This window comes from Amblyomma americanum, chromosome 9, assembly GCF_052857255.1.
Source record: "Amblyomma americanum isolate KBUSLIRL-KWMA chromosome 9, ASM5285725v1, whole genome shotgun sequence".
In the NCBI taxonomy this organism is placed as follows: Eukaryota; Metazoa; Arthropoda; class Arachnida; order Ixodida; family Ixodidae; genus Amblyomma; species Amblyomma americanum.
Window position 1 is genome coordinate 105,042,959 of NC_135505.1, and position 25,871 is coordinate 105,068,829.

Here is a 25,871-nt window from a genome sequence, read left to right on the forward strand (position 1 = left end):
GTAATGTATTTGAGTATTTTAGTTGCGCAATAGTACTACGACTGCGGCACTCCACAATTTCCTTAAGCATTGAAAATTTACTGGTACAGCCGTTGGCATAGAAATGTGCGTATTACCTAAACGTGCTTGAGGACCGCCTTACCTATATTCAATTGAATTGGTTTATTTTCCAGAACGATACAAACACAAACTCTGAATGGTCCCCTGGACTAAACATTGCACTAAGCAACATCACGACGGCCAAGGGGCCACCTTACAAGAAAGCAGTCGACGCAGATTATCAACAAATGAAAGAAAACCGCACTCATTAAAGGTCACATTGAAAATATATGGGCAATAAAGCGGGTCTCAAAAGCGTATATATACACGAAACAAACAGTGAGACAAAAAAATCATTAGATGATATGGAAGCACACGGTCAAAGGAAAATTAGCCAGTTTAGAATTAAGGCAAGATACATCAAATAAGGGTGACACGTAAGAGTTCATTTGAGGTTATAGAAATAATTTTTACAATCTTCCTTAGATGGAAAAATTGCTTTGGATATTTGTTTAGAAGTGATGGAACATTATGCTTCAATGACTGAAATCTGCTCTGAGTGCGGAAATAGGGAACTAGCCAGTGTTGGGGGTTTCTAGTGAAGACAACTGTTGTTCGCTGTTGTAATGTTGCAACAGTTTTAAGAAAATTTGCAGATTCAATGGACAAAAAATAACGCCGATTTGAGAGTTGATATTCCGTACTATGCAGAAAACGAATGATCCCATACTTCGGAAATAGGTTTATGTAGAAGTGTTCGTTCCAAAATTTGCCACATACCGCAAGACTTACTTCTGGAGCACATTAATTTTATCCATATTTCTTTTTGTTGTCGAGCTCCAGACAAGACTGCAATAATTTATGTGGGGTGCAAATAACGCTTGGTACAACTAGAGTTTAACTCGTTTGGGAATGAGGTTTCTGCAGCAGGACAGAGTGCCTGCAACAGTAGACTGCTTCTAGTAGACGTGATTAATGTGGTGATCCCAGTTTAGGTGACAATTAAAAGTAACGCCAAGAACCTCATGCTCATCTACTATCGTTATATCTTTATTCTTATATTTGATCTTATTTTGCAGTGTGAAAATTATTTCTTGGCCTAAATAGTAAAACCTGAGTCTTAGTGGGATTGATTACTTGCAATCAGAGTGGGACCGCACCAATAGTGATTCAAGAGTTCGGTTGCACTGCAGAGCTAAATCGTTTGGATCTTCACCCTTAAAAAGAATGCTATTGTCATCAGCATGTATAAACCATTTAGCTGATTAATTAATAAGAACTATATCATTATATATAGAATAAATAATAGCGGGCCTAAAACACTACATTGTGGTACTCCGGTTTGTTTAGAAGAACTGTTCAGAAGAACTCGGGTTTGTAGGGGCAGTAGAGACGACTCAACATTATGTATAGGGACGCAGTGGACTGTCTTTTAGGTATGACATAATTAAATTGAGGGGTCCACCCGTATTTCATACTGTGATAACTTGCCTAGCAAGATATTGTGGTCGAAGGAGTCAATGGCTTTACTGAAGTCAATGAACAGACCAAGAGTAAAAAGACCAGAATCTATGTTTTGAACTACCTGTTCCTTTAGTAGAAGTAAAGTCACTTCTGCCCATCGTTCTTCCTTAAATCCACATTGGGAGTCAGTTACTATGTTGTTTTTCTCAAGAAAGATATTAAATCTTTCAAATATAACTTTTTCAAGCCCTTTTGAGAAAATCGAGAGAATGGATATTGGCCTATAATTATTCACGACATTTATATCACCTCCTCTTTGAACTAGAGTAATTATAACCTTTTTCGGCCACCGCATTGACTCAGTGGTTATGGCGCTCGGCTGCTGGCCCGAAAGACCCGGGTTCGATTCCGGTCGCGGCGGTCGAATTTCGATGGAGGCGAAATTCTAGAGGTCCGTGTACTGTGCGATGTCAGTGCACGCTAAAGAACCCCAGGTGGTCGAAATTTCCGGAGCCCTTCGCTACGGCATCCCTCCTAGCCTGAGTCGCTTTGGGACGTTAAACCCCCATAAACCAGTAAACCATCTAACCTTTTTCATGTCATCAAGGCAAATGCTGGATTCGAGGGCTCAGAGAACATGAAAGGTCGCTTTCCACAGATGACGGGGCGAATTTGCCTAAACATTGCAGGAAGCACAAATGCACTCCACTCTTCAAGAAGGCTTCAATTTTTGGAAGCGGTAAAACTAAGAGTCAACGCGAAATTTTAGAGGCGTACCATATCGTTAAACAAGCAGATGGATGTGTAGGCGACACGACGGTTAGTCTATTAGATAAAGAAGTCAGATTTTTGTACTCATTAACGTAACGTGTCGCACAATGATTGCGGTCCTGATGTTTGTCAGTGATGCTGCAATCTACCTTTTCTTGTAAATCTGTCATGTGTGCGCAAGCGTGGTTTGATACTGAATGGGTATAAATGTGACCGTTTCTGAAATAAATGCAGTCGATAGTCCAGCGTCGTCCTGTGTTCGTGTTCTGCGTCTCCGTCTTTTGCGCTGGTTTTCTTTCTGCAATCATGTACCGACTCGCCCAGCACACCACTCTTCTGAATCGAGGGCTAAATTGAAAATGTGGGCTAAAACAGGAGCAATAAATTCTATTACGAATTTTAATGGCCTCTTCTGAATATTATTTGGATCCAGCGATTTACTATTTTTCATGCTAATCAATGTGTGGTAGATTTCCTCAGTATCCATGGGCTCAAGAAACAAACTGTGAGGGGGACTAAGGGTTACTGTGCTTATCATTGGTGGGCATAAATTAGTGGCCTGGAAAATATTAGCAAAATGCCGGTTGAAAGGAACTGAAAGTTTAACCCCCACCAATCTACGCCATTAAGAAGTATCGTTTTGGGAGGAGCAATCTTCCTTCTTCTGCCAAGAATATCATTTACAATGTTCCATACGGCAGGTGGGTTCCTAGTTATAGTTTCAGTGAAAAGGTTTTTGTGGTATATAATTTTTGCCTCTTTAAGCGCAGCATTTAGTCTGTTTCGCACATTCTTAAATTACCTTAGCTTGTCTTGACATCGCGAACGTAAAAAGGTGTGATAAAGTCTGTTCTTATATTTGATACGTTTAATATGTTCTGAGGTCACCCAGGGTTTCTTACTTTTCCGGGATCGCTTTGCAGTTTTAAGCGGGAAATGTTTATTATAGATTAAAAGGAAAGTTTCAAGAAAGGCTGAATAAGCTTTGTTAGCATCTCTCTGATCGAATACAAATTTACAGTTATGGCAGTAACATCGCGCTGGCCGGTTTGATCCGTGTATCGGCGACACTATTATTGTGATATTTTCTCTGGGCGTTGCTTTCACAGAAAAGTTGAGTTTTCTGCTGTTTTTTTCGTCTATAGCGGAGTGGTGCGTCCCCCCTTCGCGCGGCGTGCCGTATATTCTAAAAAATTAACGCACGCTCGGTGAGCCCTTCATGGACATAAGGCGCTCATAGTCTCAGTGATGCAACTACCAGCTAAAAGGGATTTGATGCATAATGACGAAGCTTCGTTGTGGCAAGATAACCATTCAACACAAACTATGAACGGAACGACGCCTCTTAGGCTAGGCATGGTGACATCACGTTTCACAAGTTGTTGTCATGGCCCGGTAGCTCACTGTGGAACATGCCACCGGAGGAAAATTATACTAATTTGAAGCGCAGTTCCACTTCGTCGACTTTTTCTTTACATTTATTGAGAACCAAGCTTTGGAGAACCGGCCCTGACAAGAGCGTGGCAGTAGCCACAGCGTATACTGTAATTACACCTACCCAATAGCTTTAAGACACAACTCACTTCGGCAACCAGTGCCTGGATGTCCGATGTGGTGACATTGTGGCCAATGGGGCCGCTGAGAGCTTGAAGGCTCCGCCTCAGGAAGATGTCGTTGTCCACCCCCGGAATGTAGACCTCGCGAGGATCGAGCGCTTTAACCACCATCAGAGCATGCTTGGCAGCCGGGTCGATGGTGATTCTGTGGGCCATGCCCAGCGCCATTGCGTACCTGCAGGTCATGTCATCGAGGCTGTTGTTCTGTGACGCTTATAGAAGGCGCTGCACGACCAGCTGCAAAGCCATTATGCTTGCGGCAGTTGATACATTTAAGCAATAGCACTGCTGAATACCCAGCTGACGCGAACTTTATTGACTGCCTGCGTGTGGCGGTCATTGTCGGGCTTCCATTTCCCCCCTTACAATTCATAGCATAGAGAAAATGATTCGCTTTGGATTATATTGCTGCGGTGCGTTGCATTTCTTAATGACAATGCATAGCATAGATTACCGGCAACGACACCTGGAAATTTTTGGCAAGAGCGACAGTGCTCCCGAGAATTAAAGATGACGTCTCAATGGCATAAAATAAAAATGAAAATTCTTCCGAAGGTGTGGGAAATTGAACCCTGGACTTTCGGATCGCGAGGAGAGCACACAAGCCATAGGCCACAACATCGGACTTAGTAAGTGACCGACTAGCCATAGTACATGGTGAACTTAGTGCGTTCCCTTACAACTGTATGCTATTCAGTACGTGTGTCATTAAAAAAGGAAGTGAAGAAATTTATAAATATAAGCATAAAAATGAACAATAATTAAAACGTTTTCGCATTCAAAGCACGAAAGTATTCCCAAGTGCCCTCCGTAATTTCCTGCACCACATGAATGTGGAACAAGGCGGCATATCTAACATCAGCCATTTCATTTCTAAGAAACCTCACTGCCCTTTTCTAGGGGTCCCACTGCTGTGTACGCACCTGCCACTCTAAAGCTTTCGAAGCAAGATATGCGGCTCCACCTCGTAACAGCCTCGCGAACGGTATCGCTTAGAGCTCGGGCTTCGTGAAGCACAAAACTTCCGGTCAAGCGAAGATCATACAGAGGACTTCCCAAACATACTCCTCAATTTTCAGAGTTCTTCCAGCAGGGTTACCGTGAAGATATGCTAGAAGCTCGTACCTAATTCCCAAAGCGGAATCTGGGCTGTTGTCTGCCACTTTTGTCTCGCTATGGCGTTCAGCCGCTCAGGTCAGCGTCTAGGTCGTCGGTTCGATTCAGAACAGGGGACTGCATTTTGATAGAGGAGATATTCAATAACACAGCCTTTGGTGCATGTTACAGACGCCCAGGAGGTCGAAATTATTCCCGTGCCCTCCACTCACGGCTTGCCTAGAAGGCTCGTGGGCATGCACCGATCAATCATTTCACCCACTCGTGCGAGGCCGTTTCCCCACGGCCTTGTTCGGTCTCCGCACTGCTCTGCTCCAAACAGCTCGGCTCCCGACGGCTCTTCAACAGGCATTTGCCCAACGCACGCCGACTGCTCACCGGCGCTCATCGTCCATACACGATGCATCGGTGGCGGCCGCTGCCCAGACGGGCTCCTGTTACGTAGGCGGCCGCGCCGGCGCAGTGTGTGTGCGCCGTGAGTGATCGCGTTACGCATACGATGTGCAATTCGTTGACCTGAGCCTGGTTCCCACGCACACTTGTGCCGCTACCGCGGCGGAGAGAGCCGAGATGTGGCAGCCACTAAGGCAGTGTATTTGCATCGTATTTTATTGCGAAAAGACACATACGCTCACCAACCCCAATCACGAGTCTTGTCAACCGATCTTGCGGTTTAGAGTAGCTGCCTAGGAACAGTGACGCCATGTTACGTTTTCTGTGTGTAATGTATATTGCCACAGTTCCAATCAATCCAGTGGCGCCATACTGCGGCCGAACTGTTTTAGATGGGACTTGCCGTGTCTTGCGCACTCTAGGGGCTAGAGGTTTTTATCTTCTTCCTCGCTCGAGCTCCCTGCTGTCTTGCACGCCCAGCACGTGTGTAATGCATATAAAGAAATGACAACTAAAATAAACATTGCCGCGCCTGAGATTCGAACCCGCAGGGGGGGGGGGGGGGGGGAACAAGTCAGCTTGGCTGTCCAGCGCACCAGTACATTATGCCATCGCCGCAGCCGATGACGCCTCGTGTTAACCTGCAACTCTCTCTCGTGCTGTGCATTGCACATCGTTGACTTTAACAACTTCCATCTATGGCGCTAACAGACTCAGGTCTGCTTAACCTCGATCAGAGCTTAACCTGAGTCTTAACCCACCAAAGCAAAACCACGAGAAAATCAGGCTTAACACATGTTTCGCACGCCTACTCGGTTTCACTACGTTAAAACCCTACCATTTTTCTAAATAACTTCAATATCGTAACCCGCATAAAGTATTTCGTCTGGTTGCTTGGAGCGTCTCTTGTTACACGTTGTCTGCACTCTTCATTGGTGTGTGATGATGTGGCCGAAACCTCCCGCGTTCATTGGCTGATCACTGAGGATTTGATTCAGCTGCGTCTGGGTCCCGTTGACAGTTGAGTGTATCGAAGTTAGGGGCGCCAGGGGGAAGTCATGCGTTCCTGCGTGCGAAATCCTCTGAGCAATTTCCTTAACTTTAATGCGCTAGATGTCCTTCATTTAAGTGCAACCGCATTTTTACATTGAATACAGAAACTGCTGGGGTACAGACGAAGCTATACGCAACGCAGGCGCCATGGCTTTAACATGAAGTTTCCTAAAAAATATTTGATCTACATTAGAAGTGTCACGAATTACAAGCCTCAGCGGCATCAACTTTCAAACTTTCAACCTTTCAGAATTTGTTAAAGATCATGCGAAAAATGCGATGACAAAATTGGCACCTCTAGAGGTGTATACTTGTGGAATTTCTGGGGGGTCATCTAGGTCTAACATTATTGGAGAAAAATTTTGAATATTAGAAAATTGCAAGACCCTGTTATTGAAATCTTGAAAGCATTGGTCTATTCTTCCATTGTTTTGCAAAATCATTCAAAACTTTTCCATCGCTCGCATGAAGCAGTTAAGTCTACCATAGATTAACCAAAGTGGAACGCTTTTGACGAAAACAAAATCATTAATAGCAAAAAAATTCAAGCCTGCCGACTAGAGATCTGCAAATATATTGATTGGTACAGTTAAATCTTACAATATATGAAAACATTGCATCAATAAACTCATTTTCGTTAAAAATACTTCCGTCCAGAATTGTTGAGTATGATATGGCCACACCAACACTGCTTTTTGGGCCCTTAGTTAGACCTCAATTGCACATTTCTAACTAATTCCTCTGTTAAGTTGTTACGTAAGCAGATCAGAGTGTTGACGGTCGCAAAAAATAATACAATTCGCACTGATTAAAGTTGTCATAATCTGTCATGTCATAGTAGTATCTATATCTGTGATAGTATGCTGCATATCGCAGATGGTTCCAAACACACTCTGTTTCCAATAGGAGCATGTCAGAGCCCAGTAAGAACCTGAATTCAGGCCAAACAGAACATATTGACGCTGCTTCCGAAATGTCAAATACTGCTTGCGAGGAATATTGCGTGTATCTCAATGACACCAGGTGCTTTTGTCGCAATTCGTTTAGTGATGCATTTTTTGGACTCAAAAACCATTATTCGCCACAGCATCTGAAATCATGACTCGTTACTTAATAACCAACATGTATCAACTGCTTTGCTATCAACGGCGAAAGTGCTTAATGAAAAAAAAGTGGTGTTAAAAGAAACAACCTCTATTTTTCTTTCTTCCTTCTTTGTCGTGCACATATCGTACTCGCAAACAAACTTCATTTCTTTCGCCACAAGTATCAGCGAGAGCCGCCGCGGTGGCTGAGTGGTTATGGCGCTCGGCTGCTGGCCTGAAAGACGCGGGTTCGATTCCGGCCGTGGCGGTCGAATTTCGATGGAGGCGAAATTCTAGAGGCCCGTGTACTGTGCGATGTCAGTGCACGTTAAAGAACCCCAGGTGGTCGAAATTCCCGAAGCCCTTCACTACGGCGTCTCTCATAGCCTGAGTCGCTTTGGGACGTTAAACCCCCATAAACCATAAACCACAAACAAGTATCAGCGCTGTTACGCGTCCTGTCAGAGCACCGCTAAAAAATGGTTGGCATGACACGAGCAACTGTAATTAACTTCGCCAGTTTGTCATACTTAGCACTGATTTCGCTTGAAATCCGCCCCGGTTGCACAGCGGTTATGGTGCTGCGCTGCTGACCCGAAAGACGCGGGTTCGATCCCAGCCACGGTGGTCGAATTTGTATGGAAGCGAAATGCTAGATACCCGTGTACTGTGCGATGTCAGTGCACGCTAAATAACCCCAGCAAGTCGAAATTAGCCGGAGATCTGCACTACGGCGTACCTTAAAACCGGAATAACTTTATAACGTTAAGCCCCATAAACCATAAGCCAAACCACTGTAATGCCCCAAGTATCACGTCCGACAAGTAATTCTCAATAATCTGATTTCCTGCACGTAAAGTGGTAACAAATCACTAACAGACCCGTCGAATAAAACGAGAGAATCGTCCTCGAAATACGACAAAATGGTTTGTCGTTCCGTCGAAATGACAGGTATTCCTCTGGTATTCCAGTATTTTTCAGAAGTACTGTGGCGTGTTTTGTAGTATTTTTATGTATTTCTATCATTACGACCACGAACAGCGCAGCACTACAAAAAATAGAGACGACAGAAAAATCTGTCGTGTTTTTCAGCTGAGACTGAACCCACCTCTTCATCGCTTTTCTCAAGGCATTTGTCAAAGCAAGATGAAAGTGTCACTTGCCAAAGTTGAACGAGACTTGTTTCTGTGTCACCCGGGGGAAAACCTACTCATACCGCCGAAGCAGCACAAACTTTAAACAGACAAACTGCTACATCAGTTGGTGATAAAATTATTTCGAATTTAACAATCGGCTGAATGCATGCGTCCAACTAAGCTGGCGCTGTTTTGAAAGGTTTTGTTACAGGTTCAGAGATTAGTTTAATTTGGGGACGTAACTGCGTTGAAAATATTCTTCCTTGAAAACCTACGCCTTTTGCATATTTCTGCAACGTCGAAGCGAATACCAACGAAATGCTAGAACGTGAGGAAACGAGAAAACAAGCATTAAAACATTATATGTTGGAACAACTTAATTTCATGCCTTTTTTTTGTATTTTTGAAACAGGGTTAAAACCCAATTTCGTTCCCAAACATACCGAAATTTGTATCTAACTACGGCTTCAGGCCCAGCCCTTTGCATCTCAAGCAACAACTAAGGCTCGATGTCGAAGTTGTTCAAGAGCTGTTCAAAGATATTGCATCTACGATGCCTTGCGTTCAACCTTAAGTTAGGAATGCCGTTAGCAGACGCAATTACTTTTTGTATTGTGCTGCTGCTGCTGCTGTAGCTGACAGGAAGAATGAAAAGGAAAATGCACCGACCTGGCCACTGGCTAACGCTGAGCCACAATCGCTGCCACGTGCTGAAAGTACGAGAGTTGAAAGATAGGATAGAAAGGACGCGCGCTATAGTGTCCCAGGCCGATCCCGGAGGCAGTGCAATACCAGGCCAACCTGTGGCGGGGATGGAGCATGCTTCAAGCACTCCACCATATTTCCAAAAATAAGTTTATTATCTTGGGTCCAAATGAGATCCGTAGCAGATATTAAACCGGCGCGCTCGCATATTACCTGATGTCCATGGTGGCAACTATGCTGACAACACTGAGACTGCCGTTGGCACCGTCAAGGATTCCCCACGAGCGGAGAGCTGCGAACGTTGCGTTCGACACCTCTTCAGGGGTGATGGGGTTGTTGGCCATCCGCTTCATGCATCTCGTGTAGAGCGAGCCCATTAGTATGCTCGCGTTGCTTTTCAGTGTGCCCTGCGAGTAGCAAGGAGCCATTCTGTCCGTGCATACTCCAGACTCTGCCAATCGCTCAAAGCAGTGCTACAGGAGATAGTAAACTTTGCCTATAGGTGCAGCTTCCTAGAGATAACCGGACAGAAACCAAACATTCACATAATCAAAAAGTAACCGGTGGCTGGAAAGGGAGGGCGGTTAGAAAGTGGATTCCAAGCGAATGAATAGAACAGAAAGCAGCACAAAATCAGGACTAACTGAAATTATTTTTGAGAGGCTGTCGTCCTGCTTTGCACGTAGTCAGTCTGATGATGATCACGCTTATGACGTGCAGCTTAATGTCGCACGTATTAGCATTTCATATCCTTCGTTTATAACAAGCCATCAGCGTCAAATATGGCAGTATGTGCTTCAGCTATGGAGACTTAAAAGGCAATGTAGCGCAGAACACAAGGACAAGACGGCGGAGTTGGTTGTACAGACTCAAAATCCCGCGCGACAGACTAAGATAGATAGGACGGGAGTTGAGTTTTCTGGTTATCGTCTATGTCGTGCTAGTGCTTGAGCACGTAAGTTTCTTCCGACATAAGGCTCTTCAAGGGTGGATGTTAGTAATACTTAATTTTTTAATTGGAAATGTAGCCACCCGTAGTGGAACTCTCCTCATTATTCCCATATTGCCGTATGTCTTCATTCAGTTATATAAAGTGCCGCAGACATTCTGAGCACAATCTGTATGATTGACGAAAAACATACGTAAATATAAGGGCAACAGATGTGGAAAGGTTCGAACATATACGAACAGAAAGGTTAGAGCCCATGAAGTTTGCTTCTAAGCTGTACAGTTAAGCTCTTGCAGGATCCGCGGAAGTCGCTTTTTTTTTAGGGGGGGGGGGGAGGCAGAGACCAGAGTCCTCTTTACGTTCAAGAAATTTCGAACATTTCTTTTGATAAAAGGTTTAGGTCATAAGAAAATCCTGAGGGCACCACGCGGAAAGAACGAGGAAACCACACCAAGGACGTAGATAATGCGCACAGATTTGTGGAGTAAGGAAAAGGCGCGACATCAATTTAGGGACAAGGCAGCGATTTAAGGGACGAAATATTTTCGGGATATATTGTTTTAATATCATTTGAAGGTAGTAAGAGTAAAGCGTGGGTATGAGAAAGCAAACTTGAATCAATGGAATCGTAGTGAAGATCAGGAAGAAAAAATGGACACCGACGGGACATACAGTGCGATCGAAAAAGAGCCTGAGGTCCGTAAGGGTGGCAAAGCGCATTCCTAGACAAAAGCGCACCAAACACCGCAATAAGTCAGTGTAATGAAGAGAACTGCTGCGCCAGTTGGTTCGGGCCTCACACTGGGCGAACCAGCGGAGAACAAAAGCCACACAAAGGAAAAATGGTGGATACACATCACTGAAGGAGCAGCATGCTGCTACTTCAGCGTCCTCCAAGTGAGTGTATTGATTGGGGAAATACGTGCGGAAAGGGTGGCTGTCGCTTCCGCATGGTTGGTATGATTGCAGATCAGTGGCAGAGACCTTTTTCGCGCAGCGGACGTAAACAGTCCACAACTGATTATGATGCTGATGGTATATTCCGCATCTTCGTAATTGCATTCGCTCTGTTCACACCGCACGTTTCAAATATTTTCACCGCTTATCTCCAAGCTGCAACGAGTAATGAGCGCTGGCTGGTTTGCCAAATGATAATCTCAATGACGACGCTATGCACGACGGCCGCTACATCTGAATTTCCGCCAAACGCGCAAATATCTGTAGAAGCCCATGATGGGTATGATGGATCCGTGACGGAGAAGTATACTCCGCAGCATGCGTTGTGGGTCAGAGCTTCCGGCTCAAAATCACATGCCCTTGTTAGCCTTCGCTGCAGGGAGTATATATGGGCAGAGAGGTTTTATGGTGCCTGTACGCGAGCTCGCAGCTTTGCAGATCCGTATATATTCGTGGGCCAGACGACACCTACGATGGCCAGGACGCCAACCTGGAGGAAATAGGCTAATACAGCGAGGTTTATAAGATGGCTAGAAGACAAGCGTGCCTGTAAGGTGGGGTTGACGACGGCTTTGATGTACTGGTCCCGTTGCACGTCGCGGCTGGCCATGGCGGCTCGGTCGTAGCAGGCGAAATGGCCGAAGTCGAGGCAAGGGTCCATCGAGAAGTTGCCGTAGGCGGCAAGCTCATGCACCACGGCAGTGGCGCAGTTGGCCTGGTCGCTACGGTTGGACCGGAACGATGGCGTGGGCATGAGTAGCGCGGTCACGAGCCACAAAACCAGCGGCGCGACCAGCACCAGGACGACGGCGAATGTCATTACGGCCGCGCTAGTCAGCGCCGGTGGGTACGGGGCGGACTTGGTTACGTCCGCCATGGCGTTGGTCTACCTCCTCTTCTTCTTGGATTCCTCAGGCACGGCGTGGGATCTCCGAGAGGTGTTGGCTTCTTCATCTTTTAGTTTGTACGCACTTACCGCCGCAATTCACCGGCTGTGCATTTGCCACTCTCGCCGTAGTGGGTATGTGCCATCTTTATTTGAGGTCCACCAACCAACCACTAACCCAGTGGGTACGACCCCGGGAAAAATTGTCCGTCGTCTGTTTGCGTTGTTCTTTGCCTCATACAAATGGCACATATCCTTAAGGGGGAATGGCCATGACCAGGCGGTGACTACCAACTTTGTAGATTGATTGCGGCAGAAACGAGATGGTATCCACAATCTGAGGAGCTCAATTTCCGTGACAGAGATGGTTGAGGGTGATAATGGGGCCTCTATTCGTATTGCCTGTCCGACTAGCACAAGCGCTCTGTCTAGCGGTACTGCTCGCCCTTCGTCGTCTTCTACGTGGTACAAGTCCGAAGGTTCTGACGCGAGCAGAATACTTTCTTTCGTGTCCGCAGCTGGCCTAGCGCAAGCGCTCCGTCTCGCCGCACTTCGGGGGTGAGGGGGGCAGTGCTGTCCCCTTTGCTTTTCAACATTGCCCTATTCGGACTACCGAGTAGGCTGGACAGCATACAGGGTGTCAAACACGCGCTGTATGCTGACGACATTACGCTCTGGACCTCCGGAGGGTGAACTGGGAGCATGCAGGAAAGACTACAATATGCGGCGGATATCGTGCAACAATACGCTTATAGTTGTGGCCTCTGATGCGCACCCAACAATTCGGAGGTACTAATATTTAGGAACAATGGAGACTCTTACCTTGTTATAGTATTTGTGGGGGGAGTGCAAACTCAAGAGGCAACACTTGCGAAAATCTTCGAACTGTTAATAGAGGGCAAGGGCGACAACGTGGAAGTGATTAAGTGACTGCAGGCAACAACTGAGCATGCGGCGAGAATTATTAGTAGGGTATCAAACCACAAGCATAAAAGCATGCACTTAAAGAAAAAGAAACCCTAAAGTTAACTCAGGCTTTTACTGTGAACAGGAGCGCTTACGTACAGCACCACATCTGAAATTGAAGAAAAGGGAATTGAACAAGTTGGACGTAATAATACGCAAAGTAGTATATAAAAGAGCACTTGGTATCCGGGTCAACGCAAAAACATACTACGCATTGAAATTCACAATACCGTGAACGAAGTTACTGAAGACCATTCGATATCGCAGAGGATACGCCTATCAGGAAGCACGACAGGAAGGCACGTATTCGATAGACTTGGGCTCCCATGCATTTGGTATGCGGAGGACCAAGAGTACTTGTAAGACCAACTTATAGAAGCAAGATTGAGCTGCACCCAATTCGAAAAAAAATGTACCCAGAATTTCAAAAGAAAAGAAGAAATACTAGGGCGATTGCCTTCAGGAGAACATGGGACGGATGGAAGAGGCAATTTACGCGGACGTGGCACGACCGGTCAACGTGATGTCAACCATACCACGCACGGATACGCCAGAGAAATTATTTAACGGGGCACCAATTACATGCCAGGGAATTTCCCAAGCAGAGGAAGCGGTGATTGCTTTGGCGATGGTCTCCAGGGAGGTCTCGTGTGTAATTATGGACTCAGGGACTGCACGTCGTACTACACCAAAGGGAGGATTGGAAAACAAGCGCACAGAATAATCAGAACTAAAACAGGTACAGAATATAAATGCACAGTCATATGACCTCCAAGACATTCTGCGGATGTTAGAGACGAAGGCGCTCACGCCGCTGATGGCGCAATTACCCCGAGTCCGCCCATGTTCGTAGCAACATAATTATTCAGAGCCGCTCTTAGGCTATAGGAATTTACTCCAACGTTTGAGATAAAAGAGGAAAGTATACGCCAAACAGCACAAAAATATAAACAAAGAGCAAGGGGTCATTCTGAAGGAACTGCAATCGAATATTCATATAAATTCGGTGAAATTCACCTATATGTTTCCACATTCATGCGATCCGCATTGCGCTTTCTGCAGTGAAGTGACTTATCTATAGCATATGGTATGGTCATGCCTGAAAAACCCAGCTATACCAAGAATCAGTGCCCCAGCAACTGAGGACTGGGAGGCGGCGCTGTCCAGCTCACATTCGGAAGACGAGATTTTGCTGGCGAACCCGGCAAGAGCTGCGGGAAAAACAAATGGGCTCCTGGAATGAGGGCCCACCTAATCATTCTATGCATTAAACGTTTTTCTCTCTCTTTCTCTGCCCGCTCGTCATCATCTCTTACGTGGCAAAAATCCATATTTTCACATTGATTCAAATATAGTAAACATTCTCTGTAGTCTTTTTTTTTTTTGTTCAGGTTAACAAAGCGTTGTGGTGTGCCATTCTCCCAGTTGTTTCCCCTGCTTCAGCGCACCTTTGAAGCTCAGGCACTTAAAAAATAGTATTCATGTTACCCTCACCTAAAAGGAATGCCCACAATAGTGATCAAGTCGTGTGCTTTCGAAGACGTGGCAACAGTGGTCGGTCTGACCAGAGAGGGCCTTGGAATTGGCCTAGTTAGAAGGGTGGGGATGGAGTTATCCTCTATTACCGCTTCACCCTGCCAGACGAAGTAAAGATAAGGGAGTCGCTTTTATGCTTTTCGTTGCTGAAGGATCAATAATTTACTTTTGTTGACAGTAGGTCTTCAAACTTATTTTACTGGCTTTACGCCGTGCTCTATAGCCAGTTCCTCTCTGAAGTACGTACCACGACAGCTCTAGCACTGCTGATAAATACGAGTCGCCTCTTATAGAAAACCGACTTAAACGGTGGGTTCTCTCGAGTGATCATGATTTATCAACTGCCTTCTTGCTGTTTGCTTTCGTAAGCAACATATGCATGACAGCACCTAAAAAACATATTTAATTGCAGTGATAGAGCGGATTACACCAGACGGTACGTCTAGCCGGGTGTGTTTCCATAACCTCGTTATATTTTACTAGAGACCTGTAGGTCGATAACAGTGAGATGAAACCTTGAACCAGAACAAAAAAAAAGGATTCTTTTTCCACCCTATTCTCCTTGTATCAGAAATTTCCTTGAGTGTCTGAACCAACAATCCATGTCCTGTGGAGAGTTCTGCAGTTATGTTCAGGGTAAGTGAGTGGATTCTAGTTCAGGCTGTGCTTTATTGCAATACTTGCACGAAAAGGAAAAGCATAATGTTTAGTTTTTTGTTCGTCGTTCATAGTCTGTCCTTCTTCCTTTCTTCATATTAGCGCCGCGACAACTCTGCAGAGAATACTGCCCAAGCTGAATACTTCAGTATGTTGTGCGCATAAATCCACGAATGATACGCATAACACGAGATTGAAAATGAGCCTATTCTGTGAACCTTTCGTGTAGTTTACTCAAAGAGCAGAGGTTCCCATAAACATATTCACAAGGAGTCTACAAAAGAGCGCCAGATTGCCTTTGTTTGCCAACGACGGACACTGCTGGGTCTCCTATGCAGCAAGACGCGCAACCCGGATATGCTTCAAACAGGTCGAGGAATCGAAATCGGCAGGAGATGTTTGGATAGCCTACACGACCATTAAAAAATTATGCAACTTGAAAAGACCCGGATTCTCTTTTTTTTAGAATTTTGTCAGATTTTGGCTTTCCTGCTTGAGTTAATACAAGCGAAGTGTTCAATTCGACTTCGAACTTATCCGCAGGCTTTATTTTCTTTATACAGAAAAGAGAACTTCACTGTAACCAAACGTTTGGGCCCTGTAGTATTTCTACTACCACTCCCAGTCTGTTTCCTTAATGGTGGTACCTGGTCCACCGAAGAAGTCAGCTACTAAAAGGTGAGAACACAGCCACCGAAAAAGAAGGCAAAGGGAAGGCTGAAGACTAGCTCTTTATTCTGCTTGACCATGTCGACTCTACATTGAAACTCAGACTGCCGCTCAAAGTACTACCCAAAGAAGCCGTGGCCGTAGCCGTATCCACCGTATCCTCCATAACCACCGTAACCACCATATCCACCATATCCTCCGTATCCGCCGTAACCGCCGTAGCCCCCGTAGCCTCCATAGCCACCGTATCCTCCATAGCCGCCGTAGCCGTGACCGTAGCCTCCATAGCCTCCGTAGCCACCGTATCCTCCGTAGCCGCCGTATCCGCCGTATCCATAATGCGCCCTCTGGTTATCGTAGTGGTGCGTGATGGCGTGGCTGTAGCCCCCGTGACCATAACCGTGACCGTACCCGTGGTAGCCAGCATTGGCGGCGGCCAAGACTGTCAGGACGACCAGGATGCAGAACTGCAGGCAAGGCGACACAGATAGTCATCCCGCGCCTGGGACCCGCTTGATAACGTCAAGCGAAAGTAATTCCTAGCAGAGCAAAACACGCCTTGGTCGTTGTACACAAGATACTAAATTTCCAGGTAAGGTCCTGTATCTTAACCTTGGAAAGATCGTATAGCTTTTGTGACATCGGAATACCACAACAAGCCAGCATACTCCAGGCCAGCAATCATCAGTTGACATAAGAACCACAACAAGCCAGCATACTCCAGGCCAGCAATCATCAGTTGACATAGGAACCACAACAAGCCAGCATACTCCAGGCCAGCAATCATCAGTTGACATAGGAAGCGAAGAGCTACCTTTAAGGCGTCAAGAAACATAACTTTAGATAATTCTGCAACCGAGCGATTGCAGCCTACCACCAGAGAGTTTTTGATTTCTGAACAATAAAAGTACCTCAGAGCTTCGTTTTTTGAGGCGCTCCAAATGGCTCCGAAAATCACGGTATCTCTGTATACACAACAACCCGTAGCCAGACTGTCAGTTTTGTGTTGGTTAGAAACAAGTGCAAATTGCTTCAAAATGCTGTTCATGAAGCCGTAGCTGTAGTGCGTGATAAAATATGCCAATTATTTTACCGTCATTTATTAGTATCGAAACATTAGGTGTGGCACTTTGTTAGAGAAGATGAAAAGCAGTGTATTTTTGAATGACTTTTTTTTTTAAAAAAAAAAAAAAGTCATTCAAAAATACACTGCTTTTCATCTTCTCTAACAAAGTGCCACACCTAATGTTTCGATACTAATAAAGCTAGCAGATCTCGGTACGCTTTAAAATGTAGAACAAAAACACCGGCTGCAAGTATCTTGCCACTCAGGTAACTTCGGTAGATTGAGACCATATACACCTAGAACAACTCAAGTAGAGACATAGTTTTACATTTCAGCCCCTCTGGCACAAACGACGCGAGTAGAAAGAACGACATCAATGCGACTAAACGCAGACTGTCTAACACAAGAAACGTTGCTTTAGACGTTACTGGCGCTAACCTCTAAAAAGTTGATCAAACACCCCCCGCATACTATCTAGCGTTCTTAGATTCGTCTCCTGCCAGCACAATTCAGCTCGAATCATATGAATGGAAACCTACTGAAAGTTTCCATATGACGAGTTCCTAGTTCAATACGCTTCAATAAAAAATTATGGAGTCAATATAGAGCATATATAGTGGGTATGAACTATGAAGCTGACATGGAAACCTACGGACTCCTAATGACGTCATGTACACTGTATGGAAATCGTATAGAAATTATATGGGATGCTTATATACTCCGTACAGACAAGGTATGGATTTCCACATATATTTCCATATCTTATGGGCTCAGTATTCCAATAATTTCATAAAAGTGGCTCATGTGGAACGTTTCAGTAGGGAACGGCTGACCCATTACACTGTACTAGAAACTGTTGCCTAGAAATGTGCAGGCGTATTTTCCTCTGGAGACACGACGAATCCGACATTATTCCTATCTCCAGCCAACAACACTTGCATACTAAACGCGAAATCAATGGTTGTTCGCAACACTGGAGTAGAAGACACTTCTCCGCAGATGTTTAGGTTTTAATCCAGCGTCGATATCCAAGCAGGCGTAGATCCGAGTGGCAATACTCACAAAAGTCTTCATGGCGAACTGCTGCCGAGTTGCTCAATGTGTGGAACTGTCCTTCTGAAGCTAGCCACTGCGTTTTATATACCGTCGTCCCTAAGCGAGTGATTTCAGCGAGAATGAAAGGTCACCGTGGGGAGTGCGGTTGGATGTTGAAAGAATGCGGTCGCTTACCAGTTTTTCGAGAATCAAAGGACCACGCGTCGCTGGGGTGGCCGACACGGTTCGGTTGATATACGTCTGGCGTACCACAGTCTCAATAAAACGAACACAAAAGAACCAAATTCGGGTCAGCGGCTGCCGGATTTCGATTAATGTGTTCGGCTCTCACGTTCATTTTGTGCGAAGGCGTAAATGTCTGAAACTGTCGCTTCTTTATTGCCAGAGTGCGTAAGTCAAAATTCTCATGTTTCAGTGTCAGGTAATGTTGCCCCCTCCGAGAGCGCCTTCCCATGAACGCCCGCAGACGGACACCTAGCTTGGGCAGCAAAAAATCGCACCCACGTTTCGACAAACCTGCACAGTATATGGATGGCCATATTTTATGTGCGTCGCATACCCAGCCGGGCTCATGCATAATATTTCACCAATGCTTAAACGGATAAAGTTGGCAGAATAAGAGGGCAGAGTACGTAGTAGTCGAAGAAAAGCATGGTCGCTGTAGAATCGGCGAGATTCCGTGGAGGTCAAATGCTGTACGGAGCATGTACGGAACTAGCCTACTGAAAGATTTCTTTCAGTAGACTAGTCCTGCGTTAACAAGGAGACCTCCATTCTCTTGTTTTCGTTGAAAGCTGCACCACATATTTCACTAGGCAACCGAAAGAGATGACAATAAAAGTTATTAAAAGGGCACCAAGTCGGATTCGAATGCACACCCGTGTGAAGAATTAATTTGCTGAAATCAGATCTTACACCACCGCGGGGGTGAAGTTGTAACTCTTTTAACAGGTCACTGCGCTTTGACACGTCAGACACCGGTTTACGGAGCTAAACCCCGGCTAATATTTAGTATTAAAATTGTGACTCAACCGCTCATCGCAAACCGTTGCGGATGATGTCATACTATCTCTCGTTCCATATAGCATAAGCCTCTAAGTCAGGCTGTAGGCTAACTCGCGACAGGTATTCGAACCGCGGTCGTCTCGTTTTCTTTAGGGGGGAGGGGGAAGGTGTTATGGCTCTTTCTTTGTTGCCCTCTGTAGGGGTAATTCGAACCGAGTGTCCGAGTAAATTGCTCGCACCTGTGTAGAATGCGCGTTCAGAGGCGCACCTTCGTCTCATTTCTCAATGCGCAACCTGCGTCGTGGCGAACGCTCACGATTACACACTAATGCTTTCGCCTTCACAACACATAAGCGGTCTTAATTAAGTGCCCTCTGAATATTTCTCGTATCGGGACTAGTAATACCGTAGCATATAAAAAAATTGGGAGACGCTTAAGCTCCGCCTTAAGAGTGAAAAGCGACAGCGTTCCCTCGTGGTCGATCACCCGTTGATTTAGATGGGACATCAGCATTCAGGGAAGGCTTAGACTCAGAATAACTGGGATAGATGGATGGAAGGTAGGAGAATCCCCTTTGAAACGGCGCAGTGGTTGTTGCCACTATGCTCAGTTTTTTTTCTTTATTTTTGTTTACTCTGCTGTACGTTGTTAACACAATTCGCCATTTCCTTTAAAGAAACGTCTTCCTGCACTTTAAAACTTATGTCACCTCTCTGCTTTTTTACCACCAATCCTCCAATCGCTTTTTGCTAATTTCCACCGCAGATTTATTTACATGACTATTGTTATCTCTAAACCCAAAAGCCTCAGGAAGAGTGACTGTGCCTGCATCGACATCGGGATGGATACCATCGCATTTTAGGATGAGGTGTTCTATTGTTTCTACAGATTTACCACACACAGCACATGTGTCATCTTCTGCGTTAATTTTTTTTCTGTAGCTGTGCGTTCTAAGACACCCTGACCTAGCTTCAAAGAGTAGGGCACTGCCTCTTGAGTTATCATAAAAACCTTTCCTTCCTGATCTGCCTTTTCCAGCATCGATATAGTTCTACACTATGCTTCTTTTTTATTGAATCTATCCAATTTTTACCTTCGACGTTTTTAACCTGTCGTTTAATGCTCTTTCTTTCTCCTTCCTCGTCTCTGGCAAACTTACTGGCCAGCTTTCTAGTTCGTTTCCGCCACTGTGTGTCAACGCTCTTTCTGTACAGGTATTTAAATACCTCAGCTGCCCACCGGTTATCATCAAATTTCCTCAGGCGTTCTTCGTATAATACTTTACTCTGAGCTTCTCGTGCTTCGAACGTTGCCCAGCCCATATCCCCCTGTACTGCCTCGTTTGTGGTTTTCCCGTGGGCACCTAGTGCTAATCTTCCGACAGTTCACTGATTTACTTCTAATCGCGACTGAACTTCAGCCCTTAAGCATAGAACCGCATTCCCGAAAGTAAGCCCCGGTACCATTATTCCTTTCAAAATGCCTCTGAGGACTTCAAACCTGTCGTACCCCCACAATGCCCTATGTTTCATTATCCAGGCATCTCTTCGCCCTTTTGCTATGAGAGACTTTTCGTGCTTTTCCGTGTACATATGCCCGTTGTTTACTCATACCCCGAGATATTTGTATTCGGCCACTCGGGGTATTTCATGGCCTTGTATTGTAAGCTCCTGATCAGTTGTGCCGCTGAAAACCATCACACCTGACTTGGTTGCGCTAAAACTGAAACCTAGACTGTCTCCTTCGTCTCCACAGCAATTCACCAAAGTTTGCAAATCTTCCTGGCTATCTGCTAACAGTACAATATCGTCCGCATACATTAAACCCGGTAGTCGTTGCTCAACAACCTTTCCGCCTAATGTGTATGACAGATCATAACCTAGATTGCTGCCTCAGAAGACACGCGCGCGCGCACCTTCTGCCGGGCCAGCGGCTTGCATGACGAAGGGGGGTTTCAGTGGGCCCCACACGATGGCGCTACGACTGCATGCCAAACACGGAGGAAATTTACCGGAAACGCATAGTACTCGCTAAATTCCGACATCAGTAATTTACATGCTCATAATTTCTTATCTACACCTCAGCACAAATCCTGAAGATACGTTTCTAAGAAACCCGTGAATTCACCACAGGCGCCTTTATTCATGTCCAAAATTCGATCCGTTCACGAAAAAAAATTCTTTCTTCTATTAATTGTCGCCTCTGTGATGTCCCTGAAACCACCGAACACCGCTTTATTGACTACAAAGACGTGACATTATATTGGGATATTCTACAAAGGACACTGAAGAAACATTTTGTTTTGAATTCTCGCCGTGTGCGTCACCTAAGGCCACCCAACATGACCACAAGCTCTTTCACATGATTTTCCTGCTCAGACTTCACAGCCTTTGGAAAACGCGCATGTTGGACCCGAATGCTGAGCCCCTCAGCACACATTTTGGCCAGATGCTGCACCAGCTGAAAGACTTATGTTGACAGTGACTATTAACCGGACTGGTTCCCGTTATTGATGTCTTGTCTTTTCTTGCCACCGTTTTCGCGAAGTTGAATTAAGACGTGTGTTTTAGTTGTTTCGTGTTGTGTTTTCATTTAACTTGATTGGCTTCTGCCTGATTCCTCTGTAAAAATGTATATAGCACTCTCCTACATATAAATGCGTGTAATAAATACCATGCTGGAAAAAAGCCGTTCTGGCGGCTTTCTTTTTCAGCATTGTATGTATTCCACGCTGTATTACACATTGTATTTATTACACATTTATTTATTACACATTATTTATATGTAGGAGAGTGCTACATCCGTTTTGGTGGGGTTCTGAACGGCGGAGTGTTGAAATGCTTCTAGCTGGAAACAGCGCATCGGCTGCTGGCCGAGGTCTCCCGACACCTGAAGTTGCAACGGACTCGTAAAAACCGGTGCTCCCTCGACTACCTACAGGTAATGTTGTCCCCAACACCGTCTTTCTGCATGCTGACCTCAAGGGTCGCCCATACCGTGCTTCCGACTTCCCAGATGCGCTCGCGCTGATTGTGGACCTCCGTGAGATTCTGTTTATTGGCCAGTACCAAATGAGCCACGTTTGAATGGTTACATGCAAAAGCAGTTCCTCAAAACAGAAGCTTATTGACAAAGCAGAGTTCCACGTCAAAGGTCTAAAATGTACGTGTGTGACCCGGACACCAATAACGTGACGCTTAAGTTTCTTTGCCTCCCACGCTATATGGAGCATAGCGCCCGTCCTGTGTTTCGTGTTTCTTCTTCTCGTCCTCGTTCCGTTGCGTTGTGTCAATCTGTGTCGTAGAAAATGGAGCAGCGGAGGACTGTGGAAGCTTTGGAGCCTTTTGGAACTGTACACACTATCAAGCGTTAGAAGTGGCGGTGCCTCGGGATGGAGCACATGGAAACAGCGAACCATGAAATCTCGCTTACGCTTAAGGACGTGGTGTCAGGAAGTAAAATTCTGCACACGCTCAATGTTTTCGGGGTACAAGCTTTAGTTGTGATCCCAGGCAGGACTCCGCTGTGTCTTCATTGTAACCGTGTGGGCCATGTACGGCGTCAGTGTCGTACGCCTCGGTGCACCCAGTGCCGACGCTTTGAGCACACAGTCGGCAACTGTGTTATGAGTTATGCTGACAGGTTACGCCAGGGCAACTAGACACATCGGGATGAAGTGGTGTCAGAACACATTATGGATGTGTCGGATGTTGTGGAAGCGTCGGATGAAGTTAGTCATAAGGTCCCAACAGCAGATGGACCAAAGGCGTCTGCACCGAATAACAGCAAGGGTCCGCCTGCAAGTACGGACCAACAAAATCCCCATCTCCAGACCCACAGCCATCCAACCCGGTTCTGCCCGAGTCTGCTACTTTGTGTCCTGTGCTTGCTGCTCAGGAGCCACCTGTCACCCAGGGATCACGAGAGCAGAACACCCCTTCTGTATAATCAGTGGAAGCGCTTCAGCCAGTGAATATGCGACATGCCTTCTGCGCCGGCGATGCCCCTTCGTCGCCGGAGTGCAGCAATGTGTCGCCATAAGTGTCAGCTTCTAGAATGTTCGGTGCCCCGTCGGCTGCCAGCGTGGTTGCGAACGGTGTGGTCCACTCGGCTTCATGGACCGAAGACTTGGCTGTCTCAGAAGAGGCGATAGACAGCAGCGCACCTTTGAAACGTCCTGCAGATGATGAGGTATGTGTCGATGGCGATGAGCAGAAGGCACCTGCAGGGTGTGGTGGCATTGGGAAGGGCTACCTCAAAACGAAGGGCGATGTCTGCCCTACAGGCCGCCGATTTGCAGGCCGGCCGCCCCAGTACAGGGGATGGCCTTTAATAAGACAAGCACCAATAATGGCAGGCGTCGCAACATTTCAGGTCGCTACCCTTAACATTAGGGGCTTGTGTAACCGTCGAAGGCAACATCAGTTACGCAATCTTTTCAACAAATGGGGGGCTAGTGTGGCAGCCATCCAGGAAACCAAGCTGTCCTCTGATGAGGAGACTGAAGCTGCTGTCGAACTTCTTTTGTCAAAATTCGATGTTATCGTTAGTCACTCGAGAGGCTTATCAGGTGGGTGCATGCATTTCGGGCCAACACACTGGGGATTACTGTCGTGTCGCATTGCACAGGTGGTGACGGGCGACTTATCTGCAGTGACCTCGCAATTTCGGGTCTACAGCGGCGAATTGTTTGTTTTTATGCCCCTGTAAAGCAGCGTGATAGAAAGGTATTTTTCCTGTCACTATCGACCATTTGTCCACGGATTGTAAAAATATGCTATTGGGTGATTTCAGTTGTCTTTGTAGGGATGAAGACCGAGCAGTGTTAAGTAAGCATTATGACCATAGCGCTGCTTTATTTACTGATTTGGCATGCGAATACAACCTGGTGGATGTTTGGCAAGATAAGAGACATAACACTCATTTCATTCATTTTAAGTGCTCCTCTAGTGATCGGCTCGACAAGATTAATGTCTCAGCAGACTTGTTATCCAGCGTTTTTCGTTACTGGGTGCGGCCCATATTCTTCAGTGATCACTGCATGGTGTCTTTTTATACAGGGAGGTACAATCGGCGCATACGCCATCCTCGATGGGAACTATGGAAGCTGAATAGCTGCCTGCTCTCAGATGAAGTGTTCAAACCTACTGTATCTGATTGCTTGAAGGACACATGGTCACGCGTTGATCTCCCGGTTTTGCAAAAATGGGACTTATTTAAACAAGGAACAAAAAATATTGCTATGGAAGCCTCAGCAAGAATCCCATATTTGAAGAGACATCACCTTCGAGAGCTCGGCCGTACTTTGGATAAGCTACAAGAGTTGGGATTAGTTCAAGTGCCTATGTAGAAGATATCACTCCTGTAAAAGCAGAGCTTCAGCAGTTTGAAATCGAAAAATAAAAAGGGGCCTTGATAATATCTAGGACCCGTAGGTTACTAGATCAGCAACCATCTCGTCGAGCTCTAAGTGATGAATGGCAGACTGCTCTTGCTTAAGAAACATTGGAAATTCAGTACGGTGGATGCAAATAGAGCATTGGTCCTGGTATTATTGAGGCTTTCTTTGAGTATTATCGGAAGCAGTTTGGGGGTTGTGCGGGCACAAATGTGAGATCAGACTACAGTCGCTTATTCGAAGCCTTGCCCCGACTTGACGATGAGCAGCGTGCTGCACCGGAGGGGCCTATCACTTTGGACGAAATTAAATCTGCCATTTCTGATCTGACGGCTAAGAAATCTCCTAGGCCACATGGCATTACTAGGGAGTTCTATAAAACATTTTCCACTTTCATAGCGCCTGTGTTGATGCAGGTTTTCCTAGCTTCTTACGATGTTGGTTTCTGCCACCCCACTTTCTATTCTGGGCATACTATATTAATTCCAAAAACCACAGATACAAATAGGTTGAAAACACTTAATGGATATCGCTAAATTTCCCTCTGTAATGAATATTACAAACTTTTTAAGTTTTTGCAAAGGTTATTTGCAATCGTCTGCAACTAGTTGTCGCTCACTTGATAGGCACGCATCAGTTCTGCGGTATCAGAAGCCACAGCATCCAAACCCATATTCATATTGCGCGTACAGTAGTGAATACAGTCACAGATGATACCGGACAAGTATCTCTAATTCAGATTGGCTTTGCCAAGGCCTTTGATAAAGTTCATCTCGGTTTCTTGTTTGAGGTCTTAGAGCATGCAAATATTTGAGATGTTTTGCTTAGGCGCATAAGACTGTGTTATAAAGAGTCATATACAAGGCTAATTGTTAACCAAGAACTAACCAAACCTATTCCATTGAAATTATCTGTTTCCAAGACTGTCCACAATCACCTTTGTTCTTTGCCCTAAATCTTGAACCCCTTTTCCTCAGTATTATTAACTGCGCAACTATCCGTGGTTTCTCAATGGCGCAATGTGAAATTTAGATCTTAGCCTATGCAGATGATGTCGCCCTCTTTTGTTCTGACAAAAACAGTGTGTTTGGGGCATTGCATTCGACTGAACAGTTTTGTGAGGTATCAGGCGCAGCTCTTAATCTAGATAAATCTAAGGGGTTTTGGTTGGGCCATTGGGGTACAACGCCAAGTGATTATGGTGGAATAAGCTGAGACTGCGGGACCCTTGACTCTCTAGGGGTTCCTATTCACCAAATTCGCAACAGTGGCGCCTATTGGGATTTTCAGATAGTCTCCATGAGGCGGCAAACCTAGGCTTGGATGGGTAGTAAACTGTCAGTGTTT

The 25,871-nt window shown here is 45.6% G+C and overlaps 1 protein-coding gene and 1 non-coding gene across 2 annotated transcripts; both read right to left on the bottom strand.

Annotated features, from left to right (window-relative positions):
* Nucleotides 1-9,431: 9,431 nt before the first annotated feature.
* LOC144105804 (U2 spliceosomal RNA) lies at nt 9,432-9,614 on the bottom strand. The gene has a single exon (XR_013308902.1). It is a non-coding gene; the product is annotated as a U2 spliceosomal RNA (small nuclear RNA).
* A 5,825-nt stretch (nt 9,615-15,439) lies between these two features.
* LOC144105275 (uncharacterized) lies at nt 15,440-18,159 on the bottom strand. The gene is made up of 2 exons (XM_077638418.1): nt 18,127-18,159; nt 15,440-16,465 (listed from the first exon to the last, which is right to left on the bottom strand). The coding sequence occupies exons 1-2, from the start codon at nt 18,136-18,138 to the stop codon at nt 16,118-16,120; spliced, it is 360 nt and encodes a 119-aa protein (XP_077494544.1). The 5' UTR covers nt 18,139-18,159; the 3' UTR covers nt 15,440-16,117.
* Between the last annotated feature and the right edge of the window lie 7,712 nt (nt 18,160-25,871).